This window comes from Pseudopodoces humilis, chromosome 1 (genome assembly GCF_049639895.1).
Source record: "Pseudopodoces humilis isolate 2021_Gansu_Grassland_sample_001 chromosome 1, ASM4963989v1, whole genome shotgun sequence".
In the NCBI taxonomy this organism is placed as follows: Eukaryota; Metazoa; Chordata; class Aves; order Passeriformes; family Paridae; genus Pseudopodoces; species Pseudopodoces humilis.
Genome location: NC_142200.1, coordinates 13,129,045 through 13,146,647, shown reverse-complemented (window position 1 = coordinate 13,146,647; position 17,603 = coordinate 13,129,045). Strand labels below are relative to the sequence as shown.

The following is a 17,603-nucleotide window of genomic DNA, read 5'->3' as shown; positions in this document are numbered from 1 at the left end:
TAACCTCTCAGGGAAGTTGTTTTTCACTCCTTCTGCAAGACATTTATATTTAATGTGTTCATAAATGTTTTGATACCTTGTTTCCAAAGATTTTAATAAAAAGAGTATGCAGAGAACCCATGAGATGAGCTTCTCCACCTTCTTTAATTAATTCATGGATGATGAACTGAAGATTTTTCTATTTCATAAAATAATGTATTTCCTTGTAATTATTATTATCAACTAAGATAGACGACCAAATAACCAAAATTGAATTTTGATTTATATCTGCTAATTATACATGAAAAATTTACTGCCTACATTTTTGTTTCAAGCATAAAAATGACTACACATTTTCCTTACAAATTGTTGCTCCATTAAGCCTTTTTACAAGTTACCCATTTTGGTAATTACCATAATACCATTACCATAATTGGTAATTACCAATAGAATCCTTATTTACTAAAGAAGACATTTTAGTTATTAATTTGCTTGCTAGTTTTTAAACGTAAAATTTACATACTCTAGGCTACCAATTTTTATACAACCTAACACCATTCCACTTATTTACTGGAATCAGAGCTATCTCTGCAGTAAATGTTTTTGAGCTTAGTTGATAGTTTTTGACCTATTTAGATGTATTTAAGAAAAATAATTGTCTTACAATGCTACCAGTTTCTTCTGTTCACAAGAAAGATTTTGTAGCTTTAATTAGATTTTGCATTTAAAACTGTCACTCTTACATTTATGTTAAATATCTTGAATTGTGCTAACAGGTGATGTAATTAAATTACATTTACATTACAATTAAATGAAAATATTTTCATTCATAAAAACTGAATGAGAATAGAAAAGCAAGAAAACATGTTATGCAGAGAAGAAGCTGCTATTGCTGAGACAATGTTTGGATGAACAGTATTTGGATGATGAACTAAACACATTTTTTAATCTTATGCTGTGAAACCCAGAGTGATGAACAGAACAGTTTAAGAATGTCTTGCCAGAAGTATTTAGTATGATCACCTTCTGGTTACGTCTTCCACTAATATGATGAAATAGGCTTCTTAATTTTATTTAGGTCAAAACTATCAGGATCAGGGATTTTATCTTTTTCTGTATCTGTATTGTGCCTACCACATAGTATTCTAGGTACCTACAATATTATCTATTACAAAAAATAAAATATAGTTATTAGTTAATAATTATAATATATACCAGATCACTGAATTACTTCTACCAAGAACTAAGTTTTAAAATTGGCTTTATTGAACTTACTAAAATACCTGCATTAACTCCAGTTTTATTATTTCTGTTTTTGGAGATAAGGTTAGAATTCCATAGCAACTGATTAAAAAGTTGCATTATTAATATAATACATGTCTCTTTTTCTCTAGCTTTTCTTTTCTTTTTTTCTGGTTTGTTCCTGACCTCCTTTCATTTCTTTTTCCAGTTTATAAATTTTTCCTCTCTTCTTGGCAAGTGGAACAAACTTGTGGCCTGGAGACTTTAAAACATACTCCTGTAGCCATGGATTTCACATACCTAGCCTCTGTCTGCACCACATTTCAACTGAAAAACTACACTGAAGGAAATATTTCTGGAAATTTTTATGAACTAAAAGAACTTTACAGCCATTTCTAATTGCCTGGTGCTGGTACTGAAGGATGAATGGGTGTCAGTAGGCAGGACACACCAACATGCCTCTGCCAGCTCTGTTAACACTTGTATGAGACACTGCAGAGATTCAAGAGCAGAGCAATGAGACAAAAAGAAGCAGAGCAGAGCACAGCTCTGCTTTGCTTTACTATCCACCCTTTTTTTTTTTTTTATAAGACTGTCAAACAGAGGGAAAGAAAGTGCTTTCGTTAAACAAACCAGTGAATGGCCATTTGTTGACCAAAATTTTCAGTCTTCCTCACTAGGCACAGCTTCCTTAACAGCCTTCACACGTGCTGGTGCAACACCACAGGAGCACCCAGCAGTAGGAGCTGCAGTTGCTCCACATCATCCATTGGTGGATCTGAAGTTCCACACTTCTCTAAAAGAAATCTATATTCAGGTGGGTGGCTACATCCCTATGGATCAAGTAATGAATTACTATTTCATTGTGGCAGTGCAGTGATAAGGAAAGCAGTCCATGACAATCTGATTTGATATATAGGGTATGGTTTTCTATTGTTAGATTTTATGACCCCCATCTACACTTTGAGAGTCCTAATTTCTCCCAACAAAACTGCCACAGGACATCCAGTAAAGTACTTTTCAAGAACTTTTTTCAAGGATCTAAGATCTTCAACCCAATCCTGCCTATTAGAGATGTATGAAGACATCACATTACTGACTTACTAATATTTATTTGGACATTTCCTCCTTTCTTTGGCTTCCATATTAGATTTCATTACAATCTAAGCCAGTCACTGAAATTCACAGTGAGACCCCTGTTCTGCAGGTTTTGAAGAATTTCATCACCACAGAAGTTTTAGATTTTTGCATTTTGCAGGACTTGTCAAGACATGTCTACAATGTGGCAGAAGGATACAATTATACTGCAAATGCCCATGAGTACAGATGTATATGAATACTAATGCAGGGTGCTCCAGAAGCAGGAGCTAATGTTAATGTCAGTAATGAAGTCATCTACTCCACAATCAGGAATGCTTTTCAGTCTACTTCCTCAGCTGTGTGGACTCTCAGAAGATAATGGCTGATCACACTTGCAGCACATTACAAAGTGTACCTCTATATCCACTAATAATCTAGAAAATTTAACAGTCATATTTGCTTAGTATTTGATTTAATTTATAGCTTTGTGCTAACTAACTCATTAAACAAATGGGATGATGCCTAAATTCAGAAGAATCTTACTGCATGTTCCTCTGCAATAATTTTGAGGTTGTATTGTTCCAAAGGAGATTGTTAGTCTGTTGAGATATCAGTTTCTTTCAAGACTAGAAGAAGTAGTTTAATTTCACAGACCTAGCATTATGCACCAGATCAGGGGGCTACCACCTCTTCAGTCCTTTCACCTTGGTTAATTCCCTCCAGTGCTCTCCAGCTTTGTCAGAAGCAGCATTTTGAGGTTAGAAACATTGTCCTGGAGTTTCTTGTCACGCCACCTCTACAACTGAACTAATAAAATAAGCAGCTGGGTTGAATTTTTTTCCCTGGTATCCACACCATCCTCTTTGCATCTGCTCCCCAGCTGAATAAGCTGCAGTGGTGTATGGTACACATCGTCAGGTTGAGCCCTGCCCTGGAATAGTTTCCTTTCCCAATGAGGCTCAACCACTTTTATTCTTGGACATACTGCATCTCTCCTAATCTCTTTTTTGAAAGAAGGCTAACAACTCATCTCAAATTTTGCCCACAGATTTCTCTACCTTCTTTCCATTCCTGGTAACTTTCACAGAGCAAGCGACTACCATGCTTACTTCAGTGAATAGTTGCAGTGAGTTTATTTTCAGCTTAGAAGTACATGTATCATATGTTATCAAGGAAAAAGTATAAGAGGAGGAAAGAAAGTTAGTGGAATTCATATTCATCTTCCATTTCCACAAAAGAGAAAACAGAGGGAGTCTGCCCTGGAAGCCTTTTAGAAGGACCAAAACAGGAACATGGGAAGAGGGCATGAACTGCGTTAAAGCACTCTCCGTTAACAAGCCCCTGAATCTGATTTAGAAAAAATGGTATGCTGATCTAAATAGACTTTTTCTCCTATAGGGATATCAGTAGGAAAATCCCAATAGAATTTAAAGAAACACAGAAAAAGGCCTGAAGATAATTTATAAGGAGTATTGAAAGTATTAAATTATTTGAGCTTGGCTAAACAACAACACAATAATATTTTCAGTTCACAAGTATTTTTAAACTTTATTTTTAAATGCTGTTTTCACGATGAAGTGAAGCTAATATGTGGACCACTCCTTTTAATACAGTATCTCCCTGGTAACCAGACCAGCAAAAACAGAAAAAGAGATTAAATGACCAATCATTCCTTCCATCTCTCATGTCTTCGATTTCTTTTCTGGATGGTTGATAAAGTTCCCGGACTCTGTGACTCCTGTGGGTGAAGCCCAATGCAGTGTTTCCTTTGGCAAGACTCGGTGTGTGCAGTTAGATGTTATGCTGCGCTGGTATCATATGGCTGTCTGAAGGAGAAAAAACCTCTTTGGAGTGCCAGCAATAAAGACTTGGCTATCACCAGGCCAAAACTGCATTATTTCCCTACGAGTATTTTAAGCCCTAACTTGCAGAAACATCAAGGAGATTTTGGGAAGATCAGACAACTGGTCCAGGAACTATGGAAGGAAACAGTTCCCTGGAAGGGGATCTAGCTTGCCAGCCCCAAATGAGTTACTCACAGCAATGCAGGAACTCAGAACAGATGATGGAGAAAATGCAAATATGTTACTGACTGAGAAAAATTATACATGCTCAAAATCTGTCTGAACTCAAATGTATGGTCTTCAAAATTATTCCAGTTAAAAGAAGGAACACCTTTGGCCAGGCATGTCCCTGATGCAACCCTCTTTGTGTGTGCTCAGTGTCCCTGCCCTTCTCAGTCTGAGACGAGGGCTGTCATGCACTCCCCAGATCCCTCGCAGTGTGCAGCTGCCTCTGTAGGGAATGTATTGCTCTTACACCTCTGTCTTTTCTGGCTACTCAGTTGCTCTATGAGAAGAAGCTAGTTTTAACCTTAAAAACTTAGATTATAGGAATTTCTTCTGAGACTGCCTCTAAACCTGCAGTACAAAGGAGCAACAGAGACTTTAAAAACTGCTCAATCAAGCATATAAGTTTATATGTATTTCATTTGTTTCCCTCACCTCGCATTCTCAGAAGTTTAGAGTTTCTAATTCAGAGCTCTCCCAGTTCAACAGCCTCTGGAGCTGCCCATTCCCAGGACAAGTTCTTTCTTTTCCAGTTATGACCAAAAAAAATATGACTAAATCATACTGGAAAATGAAATGAAAACTATAAAATACATTCTCAGTACTTATGGCCAGATTATTCAGCACTTGGCAGAGACCAATAAGGATATGGGAAACAGGCACAAAGAACAGCCCTAAATTTGGTAACAATACTTGCTTGAAAATCTTTGGAACTCTCAATTAGCTGAATTAGGTTCTCATTAGCCATATGCCTTTATGTAACACATGGTATGAAAAATGGCTATTCTTTAGTGAAGGAAAAAATAGGGAAATCCCACTCAGCTGAACTAATTTTCCAATTGCAGAACACCCATTTTAGTACCATTAGTTTCTTCAGTTTGTCAGCATGTTTTCCCTGCCTGTGCTCACATAAATAAGTCTCATTCTCAAAAGCAATCTGTGAGGCAACTCTTTAATGGCTGTTTCATCCAGGAAACCTCACATATTCCACATGTATCTCTTACTGAACTCCTTGAAGGAGAAATTAGGTGTCACATTCCACACAGACCTTGTTGGCCCTCTGAAATTAGTTTCACTCGATGAATAAAGAAAGGAAAACTTCCCCAATTCTGTTTATCCATTATGATCTCATGCTGTAAAATGGGCCCATCTTAGGTTCTCAGTCATGTTAATCTGGTAGTTTCAGATAAAAATATAATTACATATTTAGGGTTAATGAATTTTAAAATCCAAATAAATAATCAAATAAAGACTATTCCATTTATTTTGCAAGTATTAATGAGATTTATCTGGCACAAATGTAATCCCTTTGGTTCCCAACAGAGTAGAAATTGTCACTACGGAAAGCGAGTACCTGTTCCTGGATACAAACACCTACTGCCACACTGAACAGCAGCAGGCATTCATACCAAAGCAACACCTAGCCTCAGGTTCCTTGTATAAAAACATCATTTTGAAGGGCTGTAGCATAGGCCTTATGTGACTTCAAGCACTTTGTTCAGTCATCCCACTCTTACCCAAATAATAATGGTTTATGGCCATAAGGGCACAGAGAATTCCAGGGGCATAAAAATCAAAAGCTAGTTAGTGTGTACAGAGTATCTGCTCTGAAGAAAAGACAGCCCTAACTATTGAGGACAGGAGCCATTCCTACCCTACTGTTTGCACTAATTGTACTATCTCTAATAGTACAGATTCCATTGTTTTTGTTTCTTGTCTTCTAAAAATCTCAGCCCACACAAATCACAGCACCTGCCATCTTCTGACTAAGAAGGGGAAAATTTCTTGCCATGCACCATAGCATTTTGATGTTAGGACAAATTATAAATGAGTGTCTTAGTTTAGGGCAAATTAGGAAGGAAAACTCCAAATGGGGATTTCCCCAGGGAAATGCCCCTCCCCACTAACTGGTCCGGGAAAAGAAAAAAAATTCCTTAGAGAGAAGTGGAAAAAGCTGTTTATTTAACAGAAATTGAGTAATATTAAATAATAAAACCTCTTGCTGTTCGATGGGATGGCAAGTCTAGGAAGAAAAGTCCTTTTCATGTGGTGTAGCTCGGCTCGCTCAGGTTCTTATCAGTCCCTCCGGCGCTGGAAAGTGCCGAGGCCCAGGCCCCGGTGGGCCACAGGCGTGAGCTCCCGGGGTTTGGCTGGGTGTTCAGTCCAGAGCAGGCTTGCACAGATCCAAGAAAATTGGGAAAAAAACAAACAAAGGTCCAGGGAACTCCTCTGCCTCAGCTAGCTAAAACTAACTAAAAGCCAGAGAGAAGCTCTGTCCCGCTGTCTGTCCGTGCTGCAGACACCACAGTCCAGGAGCGGGATGTGTGGGAGTGATGTTTTTCCTTAACACAAACTGCGCGCTTCTTCTTCCCCCTCTCTTGCTCTCAAAGCCAGTCTTAAAGGTGCAGAACTTAATATATAACATAAACCAGACGATTGGGGATACCAGTATCATAAAGTCACCCCAGGACATTCCACCCCTTATCCCCATATCGTCAACTTATTATCAAAATTAATATATATATATTTTAACCCTACAACACATACATTATATACAGACAAGGGCATTTATTCATGATTTTCACCTAACCATCAAATAATAACTTTTTAAAAACATCTGCATCACCTCATATATTCCCCAAAATAACAAAGCCATAACAAAGCCATAACAAAGCCATAACAAAGCCACTTGTAATAACTTCACCTGCTGACTGTGCTATAAGTATTCCCAGCAGGCTTTATTACTGAAATAGGTGTGGAAGAAAGAAACCTTTTTGGTGGAATATGCATTTTAGAAGAAACTGTAACTTGTGAATTTCTTTTGAGCACATAGAATTGTCTGACTCAGTGATGCAACTCTCCTTCTCGACATAAGTAACTCTGACATTTTCAAAATAATGTTTTGATTTTAAATGCAATGTTATTTCATTCCAAAATTTTCTTCAACTGTATGTAAAATATTTTAAAATAATACTCTAAAGTATTTTACTTTCAACACTTTTCCCCCAAATTTCTTATTTGCTAAACCTGTTCTTTCTTTTATGGATGACACAGAAGGCCCCAAAAAAGTAAAATCCAAGTCACTGTCATTTGCTCAACTCTTACTCTTGCAAAATTCACAGTACCATATCATAACGTCACTGGAATTGTAGATCACCACACAGAATACTGTAGAAAATAAAAATTGGTAGAATTGGCAAAAGGATAATACATTTTTAATCTCAAAAGCACAACCATGATTAAGTCTGTGGGATTAATTCTGATAATGACATTAAAAATAATTAGAACTTAAATCCTACTTAAAATAATTGTAGAGTTCGAAGAGATAATCACTGAATAAACCAGTTCTTTCCTAGAATATCTATCTCTCAGCTGAAGCAGGATGTTTTTTGAAGAGGGAAAACACTGGGTTCAGTGTATGCATTATGGAGAAAATTCACTGGCCTGGTTTATTCCACAAGAACATCCATGCCCATATTGATCCCCCGTGCCAGCAGTAACTTTGCTGTCCCTGTCACAGCACACACGACAGGATTTCCACTCTCTTGGCTCTGTTTTCTCAGAGCTGTGTCTTGGGCCCATCACTGCTGTCCTTCAGCACCAGGAACTGGAGCCACAGCCCGAAGGAGCGGAATAAGGACCAGTGATGGTGGGAGAGGGGCTGATCCCGACACCTTCCTGCTGGAGGGACAGACCAGGCACAGCAATTCCCCTCCTTATCCCTGGGTTTTCCTGCCAAAATCACACCCCCACAATGATGGGGGTGGTGGGGAATAAACAACTTAGTCAGACCCACACTGTGATAAAACTTGACTCCCTTTCTCTGTAGCAAAGAAAGTTCCACACGGAGCTCATGTGCAATACTAATAACGCCAACAGAGGTTAGGAATTTTCAGATGTCAGCTAGGCTGGAAAGGGATAGCTAAAAATGAAAACCTGCAATATTTTCTAGAAAAATACTGCCATTTATGAAGTAGACTACCAGAGATGGCACTATTTATGAGACAAGTGCTGGATTATCCACCTTACATTTATATCAGTAAACATGGTAGGACAAAGAAGAAGAAAGAGAAAGATAAGGATATGATGTTTATGACAATTTTACTCTAAAAATAGCTTTGCTTGCCATACACGAAGAATGGAAGATAATTTTGTGGAGCTACATGTGAAGCAGTGACTTTCACAGGCAGCTGGCTTTTAAAAGAGGGCTAGCACTATGAATGCTTGAATTTTTGTAATGCTTGATATATATATATCCTGACACCTATGGATAGTTATAGGATCAACCACCAGAGACCCTCTAATAGTTGAGCCAGTTTTATTTGTAAGTCTGCTCCCAGCCTTTTAGATACAGCTTTTTTTTAGCATTTTGGTGGTGCAGAAAAACCTTTAAGTATTTTCTTAATCCTGAGATTCTGCTGCTGGGCTCTGTTCCTGAACTTACACCTCTCAACACTGTTCTCCAGCTGTGCTTCCCTGCAGAGCAAAGAACAGAGGTTAATTTCTTTACATCTTAGGAGGGATTGTTCTTTGCAACAGCTACAGCCAAGGTGACAACCCAAATATTAACTCAGTTAAGTACAGTTCTTTTAAAAAAGCAAACACAGAGAAATGAAAATATTTATTTGTACTTACTAATTTTGTATCATGAATAAATGCTATTCATTGCCAGCTGAGCCAGCATGAAACCCCTCCACTGATCATTATTTTACTCTATGAGAAGTAATAAAGGCTACTTTCATATGATAAGAACTGTATGGCATACTTTAAAAAATTGGAAGATAAGTACAAGCAAAAAGATCCACAGTTAGGAAAATTAATCAGCATCTGAGAACTGGTAGTTCAAGGGACTCCAGTTTATGCATGGAGGAACTGAAATATCCAGGAAAGGATATTTGGTCCTATTGTACTAAAATGTAGCATAATCTCATTTTCATAACTGGTATTTCATAAACAGAGTGTTTGTAAATAAATAGAGCTTTAATAAATCTATTAAATACATCTAAAAGAGGGTTTTTTTCCAAATTAAGTATGGTGGCAAACATTTTTTTATTTCTTTAACTTTTTCTGCAGTTTTATGTGGTGAAACCATTTTTAGACACCAGAAGACATTTAAGAGTGGTGTGAAGTAATGTCATTGAAAGGTAAGGAAGTTTTCAGTGACTGTGAATGATTATCGTCACTGAAAACCTCTGAAGATTCACAGAGAGATGGGCTAAAACAAGTCTTGAATGTTCCCTCTGGCTTACAGCTTGTTTCTGGGAAAACTACAGAAACAGCCTTGCTTCTTTTCAGCAAGTCTTCATGCCTGGCCAAGAGCACTGGTTATTCTGTTCACAAGCAAGGTGCTGTAAAAAGTGGCTGCACTGACTGCCTAAGTCAGACATGAAGAAAAGCAGCAAAGGGGAAAAAAAGGTGATAAGGAAGGCAAAATTACTTGTTAGGCAGTGGATGATTTAAATAACTTCAAACTCCTACCTATGCTGCTAATAATGTTTGAACAATCCAGTGTTCCCCTTGGCTGGTCATGCTGTTTATGACTGAGAAAATTAAGGGCCAATGTGTCCAGAGATGACATGGTCCTGCACCACTGAAGTATGCTTTCCCCAGAATTCCAGGCTTTTCCAAAATCCCTTCTGTTGCCACTCAGCATTAAGAAAGGAATGGTCACTTTCATCCAAACCAAAACTTCTGTCTTGCCATTTCAGGTGTTCTGTTGACTTTTGCTTTGGTATAGAGCTACAGTAGCCTCATAAATTCATGAGTATCACTTGTGTCATGTCTTAAACTTAAAAGACATCTTGTTTTCACTAGTCTGTCAACAAGTTTTGTTTTTCAAATATTTTCTCATTAACAAGCCATAACAGAATCCAGTGTGTATTATCTGCATCAGACAGCTAAGGATAAAGGATAGCTGTATCCTAGCAAGACCCAAGAAAGCCTGCCTTAGGCAGAGGGCAATTCCTGACGAGTAAAACACGTTAACAGATTTCATCTCCCATATATTTGGCCTTAAATCTGTCCTGCACATGCTAAAATACCAGCACAGAGCACTGGAGTTACTTCTACAAAGCATTCCAGAGGCCAGGCCCGTTGGCTCTATATCCCCTGCGGTTGCACACATTTTGTAGGCACTGAATAGTCCGTGACCACTCCAACACACCGTGGCTGCACAGAGCAGGGAGGACTCCTATGCAACATCTGTTTCCCATCAGCTGATACACCTGCACCTCTCTAGTAAAGACCAGTGCCCGCGACTTGAAACTGAAGAGTTCAGTGCCCACCAAGCCCAAAACGCTTCACGGCCAGGAGCAGTATAGCCCCGAGAGACGTTTGGTTTCCAGCCAAGCACTGCCCGGCCATGCTGGCGGTGCCAGAGACCGCGGAGTGGCCGCTCAGAGCTGCGAGGCAGCACCGGGACCCCTCCGGCGCGGGGCCCGTGTGGGGATGGACGCTGCGGGCACACGGGGCGGGAAAGCGGCCGTAGAGACCGGCTGAGGGCGGCAGCCCCCTCGGGGGTACCACCCGAGCCGCGGGCAGGGGCCGGCTCTGCCCCCGGGGCTCCGGTCCCCGCTCCATGCACCGCCGCCGGCAGAGGGGTCGCGCCCGGCGCCGGGCAGGGCAGGGCAGGGCGCCACCGGGGCAGGTGGCGGAGGGAGCGCAGGGCCCGGCCGGGCTCCAGCTCCCCCGCTCCAGCTCCCCGCCTCCGGCCCGCGCTGCCCGCCGTGCGGGGGTGGTGGCGGAGGGGGGTCCCCGGCCGGCTCTATAAAAGCGGCTGCAATGGCTCTGCCGACACAGCCGAGCGGGCGGGGAGGCGGCAGCCGGGACCATGGCGACGGGCGGCGGGCAGCATCTGCCCGCCCTGCTGCTGCTGCTGCTGCTGCTCCGGCCGTGCGAGGCAAGTGCGGGGAATCGGCGGCCGGTCCGGCCCCGTGACCCGGCCCCCGCGGCCGCTCTGTCCCCGCAGGTGAGCGGCCGAGAGCCGGCGTGTCCCCGTCCGTGCGGCGAGCGCTGCCCGGCCGAGCCGCCGCGCTGCGCCCCGGGCGTGCCCGCCGTGCTGGACGGCTGCTCCTGCTGCCTGGTGTGCGCCCGGCAGCGCGGCGAGCGCTGCTCCGCGCTGCTGCCCTGCGACGAGAGCAGCGGCCTCTTCTGCGACCGCGGCCCCGAGGACGGCGCGGCCGCCGGCATCTGCATGGGTAGGTGGAGGCGGCGGAACGTCCCCGCATGTCGCAGCCCTCCCGGGCGGAAGAGACTCTTCCCGGGCCGGGCCCGCTGCGGGTGTCGCTGCCCCGCGGTTCTCCCGCCTGCTCTCCGGCGAAGCGGCCGATCCGCAGCACCACCGGGGCTGTCCCGATGCTGCGGGAGGTGCCAGTGCGGCCCCGAGGGGCTGGGGGTCCGGGGAGTATCCGAGTGCCCTCTGCTTCTGCGAAATGCCTCCCCTTTTCCCACTAGTGCTGGAGGGAGACAACTGCGTGTTTGATGGGATGATTTATCGCAACGGGGAGACGTTCCAGCCCAGCTGCAAGTACCAGTGCACCTGTCGCGACGGCCAGATCGGCTGCCTGCCCCGCTGCAACCTGGACCTGCTGCTCCCCGGCCCCGACTGCCCCTTCCCCAGAAAAGTCGAGGTCCCTGGAGAGTGCTGTGAGAAGTGGGTCTGCGACCCTGACGATGAAGTGATTTTGGGAGGTTTTGCTATGGCTGGTGAGGAAACTAAAATCAGTTATCATAGTCGTTGTGAGCAGGAGGTGATCTCATCGTGAAAATATCCACAGAATTGCCAGATCTAAGGCGCATTGCTTGCATGGTTGGGGTTTTTTCTGGTCTTTTTCCTGATTCAGAGTGACTAGTATGTATAGCAGTGGTTCTGAGTAAAGGCAGAGCTCAACAGGTAAAAGAAATATTCGGAGGATGAATATGCATAGCAGTTTAAAAAGTTAATTGAGCTAGTTCCCTATTTTTAAATTTCTGTTTATCTCCTACACATTAGTTCTGTCACCAGAAGAAAACAAGGACAAGATCCTAATCCTCCAAACATTCCCACACCAAAAAAAAAAAAAAAAAAAAAAAAGCTGCAGTCTTGCTAGTTGCTCTACAAGATTATGTTACAACATATTGTAACAGCTTAGTCTACAGGGTTTTCTCTTCTGAATTCTGCAGCTCTTACAAGTGGTCAGCAGGGCAGCTAAAATGCCAATGAATTCCAGCCTGTCTGTGCTAGAGTGCTCATGTTTATTGGTGGCATTAAAAACATTACAGAGTATTTGTAGAGGCAGTGGTTATAAACGCAGTGAATGGATTTGTAAGAAAACCCAATCCATTCCAAAGTTAAGAACTCAGGCTTTTAAAAAAGCTAGATAATACTTTCCCCTTTTCAGTTTTTCCCTATTTTCATTTTTTCCCTACTGAATTTTCTCCATCCCCTTTAAATTATACTATTAGTTCAACATGAATTTTCATAACTTTCTGTTGAGAGTGGAGGACACTGGATTCTCTTCCAGTCACTGCACTTTGTGATCTTAGGCAGTTACTTATGCCAAAACTCAGCTAATCCATTTAAAAAACAAGTGATAAAAGGGTTGAGGAAGAAAAGATTGAGCTTTTCAGTGTGCTATGAAGTGTTAGTTGTAAAGCACATTAGGTTAAACAAAAAGTTTCACACTTTTCTACAGCATATTTACCTAATATAGATATTATTATGACATAGCTTTAGAACAGACTTGTGACATATTTCCATTAGAAAGAGTGAAGAATAAAAATCTATGAGGGTTCTAAACTGGTTTAAAAGGTGGCAGTAATCCTTCCAGCTGTGGACTTGAGTGAACAGAATCTAAATGCTTTGCTGATTACACTGATATGCAACTTTCTGGTTTGGGGCTTTTTTTTTTTTTTTTAGATCTAGGAAGTTGCTACTCAGGATTCCTAAAAAGACAGCTTTTAAAAATTTCTAAATCCTGTCAAAAGCATGGATGTTGAACCTTGTTTTGTCTCACATGTTCCTTCCCAAATATGATAGAGCTCAATTAGATATTGAGGTTTCATGTGAGTTTTTCTTGTAATCAGGTTCTCTGGGGTTTTGTCTTCAGCCTACAGGCAAGAGGCCACACTCGGGATTGATGTGTCAGATTCAAGTGCCAATTGTATTGAGCAGACAACAGAATGGAGTGCTTGTTCCAAGAGCTGTGGAATGGGCTTTTCCACCCGCGTTACCAACAGGAATCAGCAGTGTGAAATGGTGAAGCAGACACGGCTTTGCATGATAAGACCTTGTGAAAATGAAGAGTCACCCGATAAGGTATGCTGCAGAGAGTGAGGCAAGGCAGCAGAATCTCTTCAGCTCTAATTCCAGGGTTGCAATATTACGGTCTACAATGGTCCAGATGCAATTGTACATAAATACATCTTTCAGCACAAGTGCAGCAAGCTGAGTGTTTTTGGTAAAGCGTTAGACTTTCTCAGTAGCTTTGTGCTGCACCTCCAGCAGGTCAGGGGAGATGATTGTGCCCCTCTGCTCCACTCTGGTGAGACCCCCCCCCAGAGCACCGTGTCCAGCTCTGCAGCCCTCAGGAAAGATGTGGGTTTATTTGAGTTAATCCAGAGGGCCACCAAGGGCTGGTGCACCTCCCCTATGAGGTAAAGCTGAGAGAGTTGGAATTGTTCAATTTGGAGGAGAGGAGGCTTTGGGGAGACCCTACAGCCCTATCCAGTACTTGACAGGGACTTAGGAGAAAGAAGAGAACAGACTTTTAGTAGGGCCTGTTATGGTAGGACAAGGGCTAATGGTTTTTAAATTAAAAGGGGCAGATTCAGACTGGATACAAGGAAGAAATTTTATACTGTGAGGGTCGTGAGACGCTGGAACAGGTTACCCAGGGAGGTGGTCGATGCCCTATTCCCAAAAATGTTCAAGGTCAGATTGGACAGTGCTCTCAACAACCTGGTCTAGTGGAAGATGTCCCTGCTCATTGCAGGGGGTTGGACTGGATAACCTTTAAAGATCTTTTTCAACCCAAGCTGGTCTATCTTTCTATGATAATTTAAATCATCCCAAACAGATCACATGTATTGCATGTGCAGGTCAACAGTTCACATAGTCTCAACTTCTCCACAAATGCAACTGTACTACCTGTACCCTGTACATCAGAGTTGCTTCAGTGATACAGAATGGTTATATCAGATTTCTAGTCTATTGAGCATCTGGAACAGCAGAGAAATGTGTGAAATGTCTGCTTGATAAATTAAACCTTATCTTAATCCTTATGATTTTTTTTTTCCAAAAGCAAACCCAAAACTGATACTTTTGATCTAAAAAAAATAAATTTTATCTAAAGGAAAAGACTTTTTTACTTCTACACATTATGCAAGTGTTTCTATCAGGGAGAATAAATGCAGCTAGGTACAAAGCCCATCAATTTATGTAATGTTCTGAGTGTTGGAAAGCATTTGTAAGGCCTTTGCTGAACAGTATCTGCAGTTTTAAATACCGTTTTGTAAAGGAGATGAAACATGTGGGACAAGAATGATCAGAGGTCTAGAAAACATATTTATCTAGGGAAAACCAGATAGAACTGAACTTCTTCTGAATGAAAGGGAAGAGAGATGTGTTCTCATAACTGTATTCAGATACTGCAGCCTGTTTTGAGTCCATGGAGGATATAATAAGAAATGGCGAGTTTAGACCACATAAAAATTAAGACATGAGTGAAAATGTTCCAGGCAGTAAAAACAGTGAACTCTTGGGGTTGTCTGGGGCAGATATGAGGTCTCTATCATGGAAGACTTCCACAGACAAGTTAGTCAATCATTTGTTTAAAATAATATGGCTAGAGCTGGTTGTGCCTTGAGTCAGAGGAATGGGTGATGACCTTTGCAGTTCATTTTACTCCCCTTTTTTCCCCTTGCATCTAGTCCTGTAACTTGCTCATTTGACTCTATGGTTCTCTGATGGAACTACACTAGCCTGAGGAGTTTTTTGGTAGAGTATAGTTTCTTAATGAATGTAGACTGGGCTTGTCTCAGATGACAAGTGGATTTTAATTATTTGTCCTTCATTACTGGTCCAATAACACACTGGTGGTTGAAGAGCAGATGTGCAGGTGTCACCTGTAGGTAACTACTGAAGCAGTTTCAGAATCTTCTTGCTGTTGGATGAGTAAAGACAACAAATAATAATTTTCAGAGTAGGCCTGTATCTTTGCATGTCAGTTGTCAAATGCTGTCTGTCTTATGCAATGATATATCTATTGTCTCTTCATATTTCTCTTAGAAGGGGAAGAAATGTATCCGGACAAAGAAGTCTGTGAGGGCTGTTCGCTACGAGTACAAGAACTGCACGAGTGTGCAGACGTACAGACCCCGTTACTGCGGCCTCTGCAGCGACGGGCGCTGCTGCACCCCACACAACACCAAAACCATCCAGGTTGAGTTCCGCTGCCCCCAGGGCAAAGTCCTAAAAAAGCCAGTGATGTTGATCAACACCTGTGTCTGTCACAACAACTGTCCTCAGAGTAATGTTGTTTTCTTCCAGCCGTTAGATCCCACATCTAGTGAAGCAAAAATATGAAAAGTATGAATTGATAGTGCAAAAAGTATAAGCAGGTTATACAAAACTTGACCCACGATCAGGTGAATGTAACAGTTGCATATATGAAACTTCTAAAATATTTTTCAGAATGGTCTTTCAAACTAAGTGGTTTTTTTCCCCCATAGCTTATTAAATACCTCATTTTACATTTGTCCCCTCCTAATGTCTTTTATTCACTTGAAGGAAATTTTGTACCTTGGACAGAGCCTTCTATTTTTCTTGATGGTGGCATAAAGATTACAAAGCCAACAGCTAGAATTACCCCTTGAGTTAAGGGGATCATGCTGCAAGTGGGTGTAAGACTGGGCTTCTCGAGAGTAAATGTGTTCCTTGAGGAATACGTAATACTGCATCACATAAGCTTCCAGGCTCTTAACTTCACTTTCCGTACTGCATATAAACACTCCAGCAGTGTTCTTTTTTCTTTTTAATGAAACTCTGTTTTTTGATGACAGTAAAAATCTTACTGATGAAAGTGTTACATTCTTGTGGCTTATACAGTACCTTCTGTTCATACCTCTGACTCTGAGGATTAAGATTGCACATAGCCTCTGAAATGACATAGGTAAGATCTCTTATCCTGAAGTATAGCAGGTTGATAGCTGACAGCAATTAAATTTCTTTTTGGTAACTTCACCAGCAGTCTAATCCAAAACCAACTGAAGTCAGTGTTGTATAAGAATTTGGTTCTAATCCATGTGTGTCTGTAGATGTAATTATTTGGATGAAAAATAATATATCTGTAAATTCCTCTGAAATACTAACTGTATCTTATGGTGCTTCATTTCTTAGGTGTACATGTAAATAGAAACTGTACATACTGTAATATACCTTTACTAAGTAAATAAACTTTATATGATTCAAAATATTTTTTACTAAAATTGTTTTTCTTAAACTACTAGCTTTTAATAGCTAAAAGCAATGGGAAGAAAAAGGGTTTGCAGACTCCTAAAAACAAAAGATGATTTCTCGTGTTATTCTTAATGTACCTCATCCTAATTGCTGCCTTAAAAGTCATGAAGTGCCTTGCTACAGGGAAGGATGAATAATTTGTGGGGCACCTATTAGAAAGGAGATTTCTTCCAGAGCAAGTTAGCCTAGAAGATAGGATAATGTAACTAAGGCTAGTGTGCCCTGAAATATAGTGGTGGTGGTGAAGAATGATTACACAATTCACATTTGGGTTCACATTTGGGTCTGAACAACTAATAAAGTATTTCATTGGGTAATGCAACACTTTAGCCTCACAAAATCAGCCTGTGACCATGTTTGTCTTAGCTACTCTATGGCAGTATCCTCAAGAAATAAGAGCCTGAGGGTGGCAGTTTCATGTGTATTAAATCATGTATGTAGCAGAATTGTGCCAATAGGTCATAAGTACAATTGTGGAGACATTCAGCTGCTTTGACTGTGAGACCAAGTTTAGCCTGGTGCATCTGTTAGCAACAGCAGTTGTACTTACACCACAACTGTTCTATAATTGTGTGGTAGGAAATAACTCTGTCTTGAGAAAAAAAGGCATAAAGACACAACATACTTGGCTTAGTGTTCTACTCCTCTGAAGGAGCTATCAAACTGGTTTGGTAATTCTTGAGACAAGGTGGAATTCAGTTGAACATTCAGACTCCTCATTTTAGCCAATGAAGCCT

At 41.3% G+C, this 17,603-nt stretch overlaps 1 protein-coding gene across 1 annotated transcript; it reads left to right on the top strand.

The window, feature by feature from the left end:
- The first annotated feature begins 11,184 nt into the window (after nucleotides 1–11,184).
- CCN3 (cellular communication network factor 3) lies at nucleotides 11,185–16,779 on the top strand. The gene is made up of 4 exons (XM_088057601.1): nucleotides 11,185–11,566; nucleotides 11,823–12,074; nucleotides 13,457–13,665; nucleotides 15,637–16,779. The coding sequence occupies exons 1-4, from the start codon at nucleotides 11,200–11,202 to the stop codon at nucleotides 15,931–15,933; spliced, it is 1,125 nt and encodes a 374-aa protein (XP_087913727.1). The 5' UTR covers nucleotides 11,185–11,199; the 3' UTR covers nucleotides 15,934–16,779.
- The last annotated feature ends 824 nt before the right edge of the window (nucleotides 16,780–17,603 follow it).

Coding starts and splice junctions, on each gene's coding strand:
- CCN3 (XM_088057601.1), top strand. CDS start 11,200: ATGGCGACGGGCGGCGGGCAGCATCTGCCCGCCCTGCTGCTGCTGCTG. Junction 12,075..13,456: donor GGGAGGTTTTGCTATGGCTG/GTGAGGAAACTA, acceptor TTTTGTCTTCAG/CCTACAGGCAAGAGGCCACA. Junction 13,666..15,636: donor ATGAAGAGTCACCCGATAAG/GTATGCTGCAGA, acceptor TATTTCTCTTAG/AAGGGGAAGAAATGTATCCG.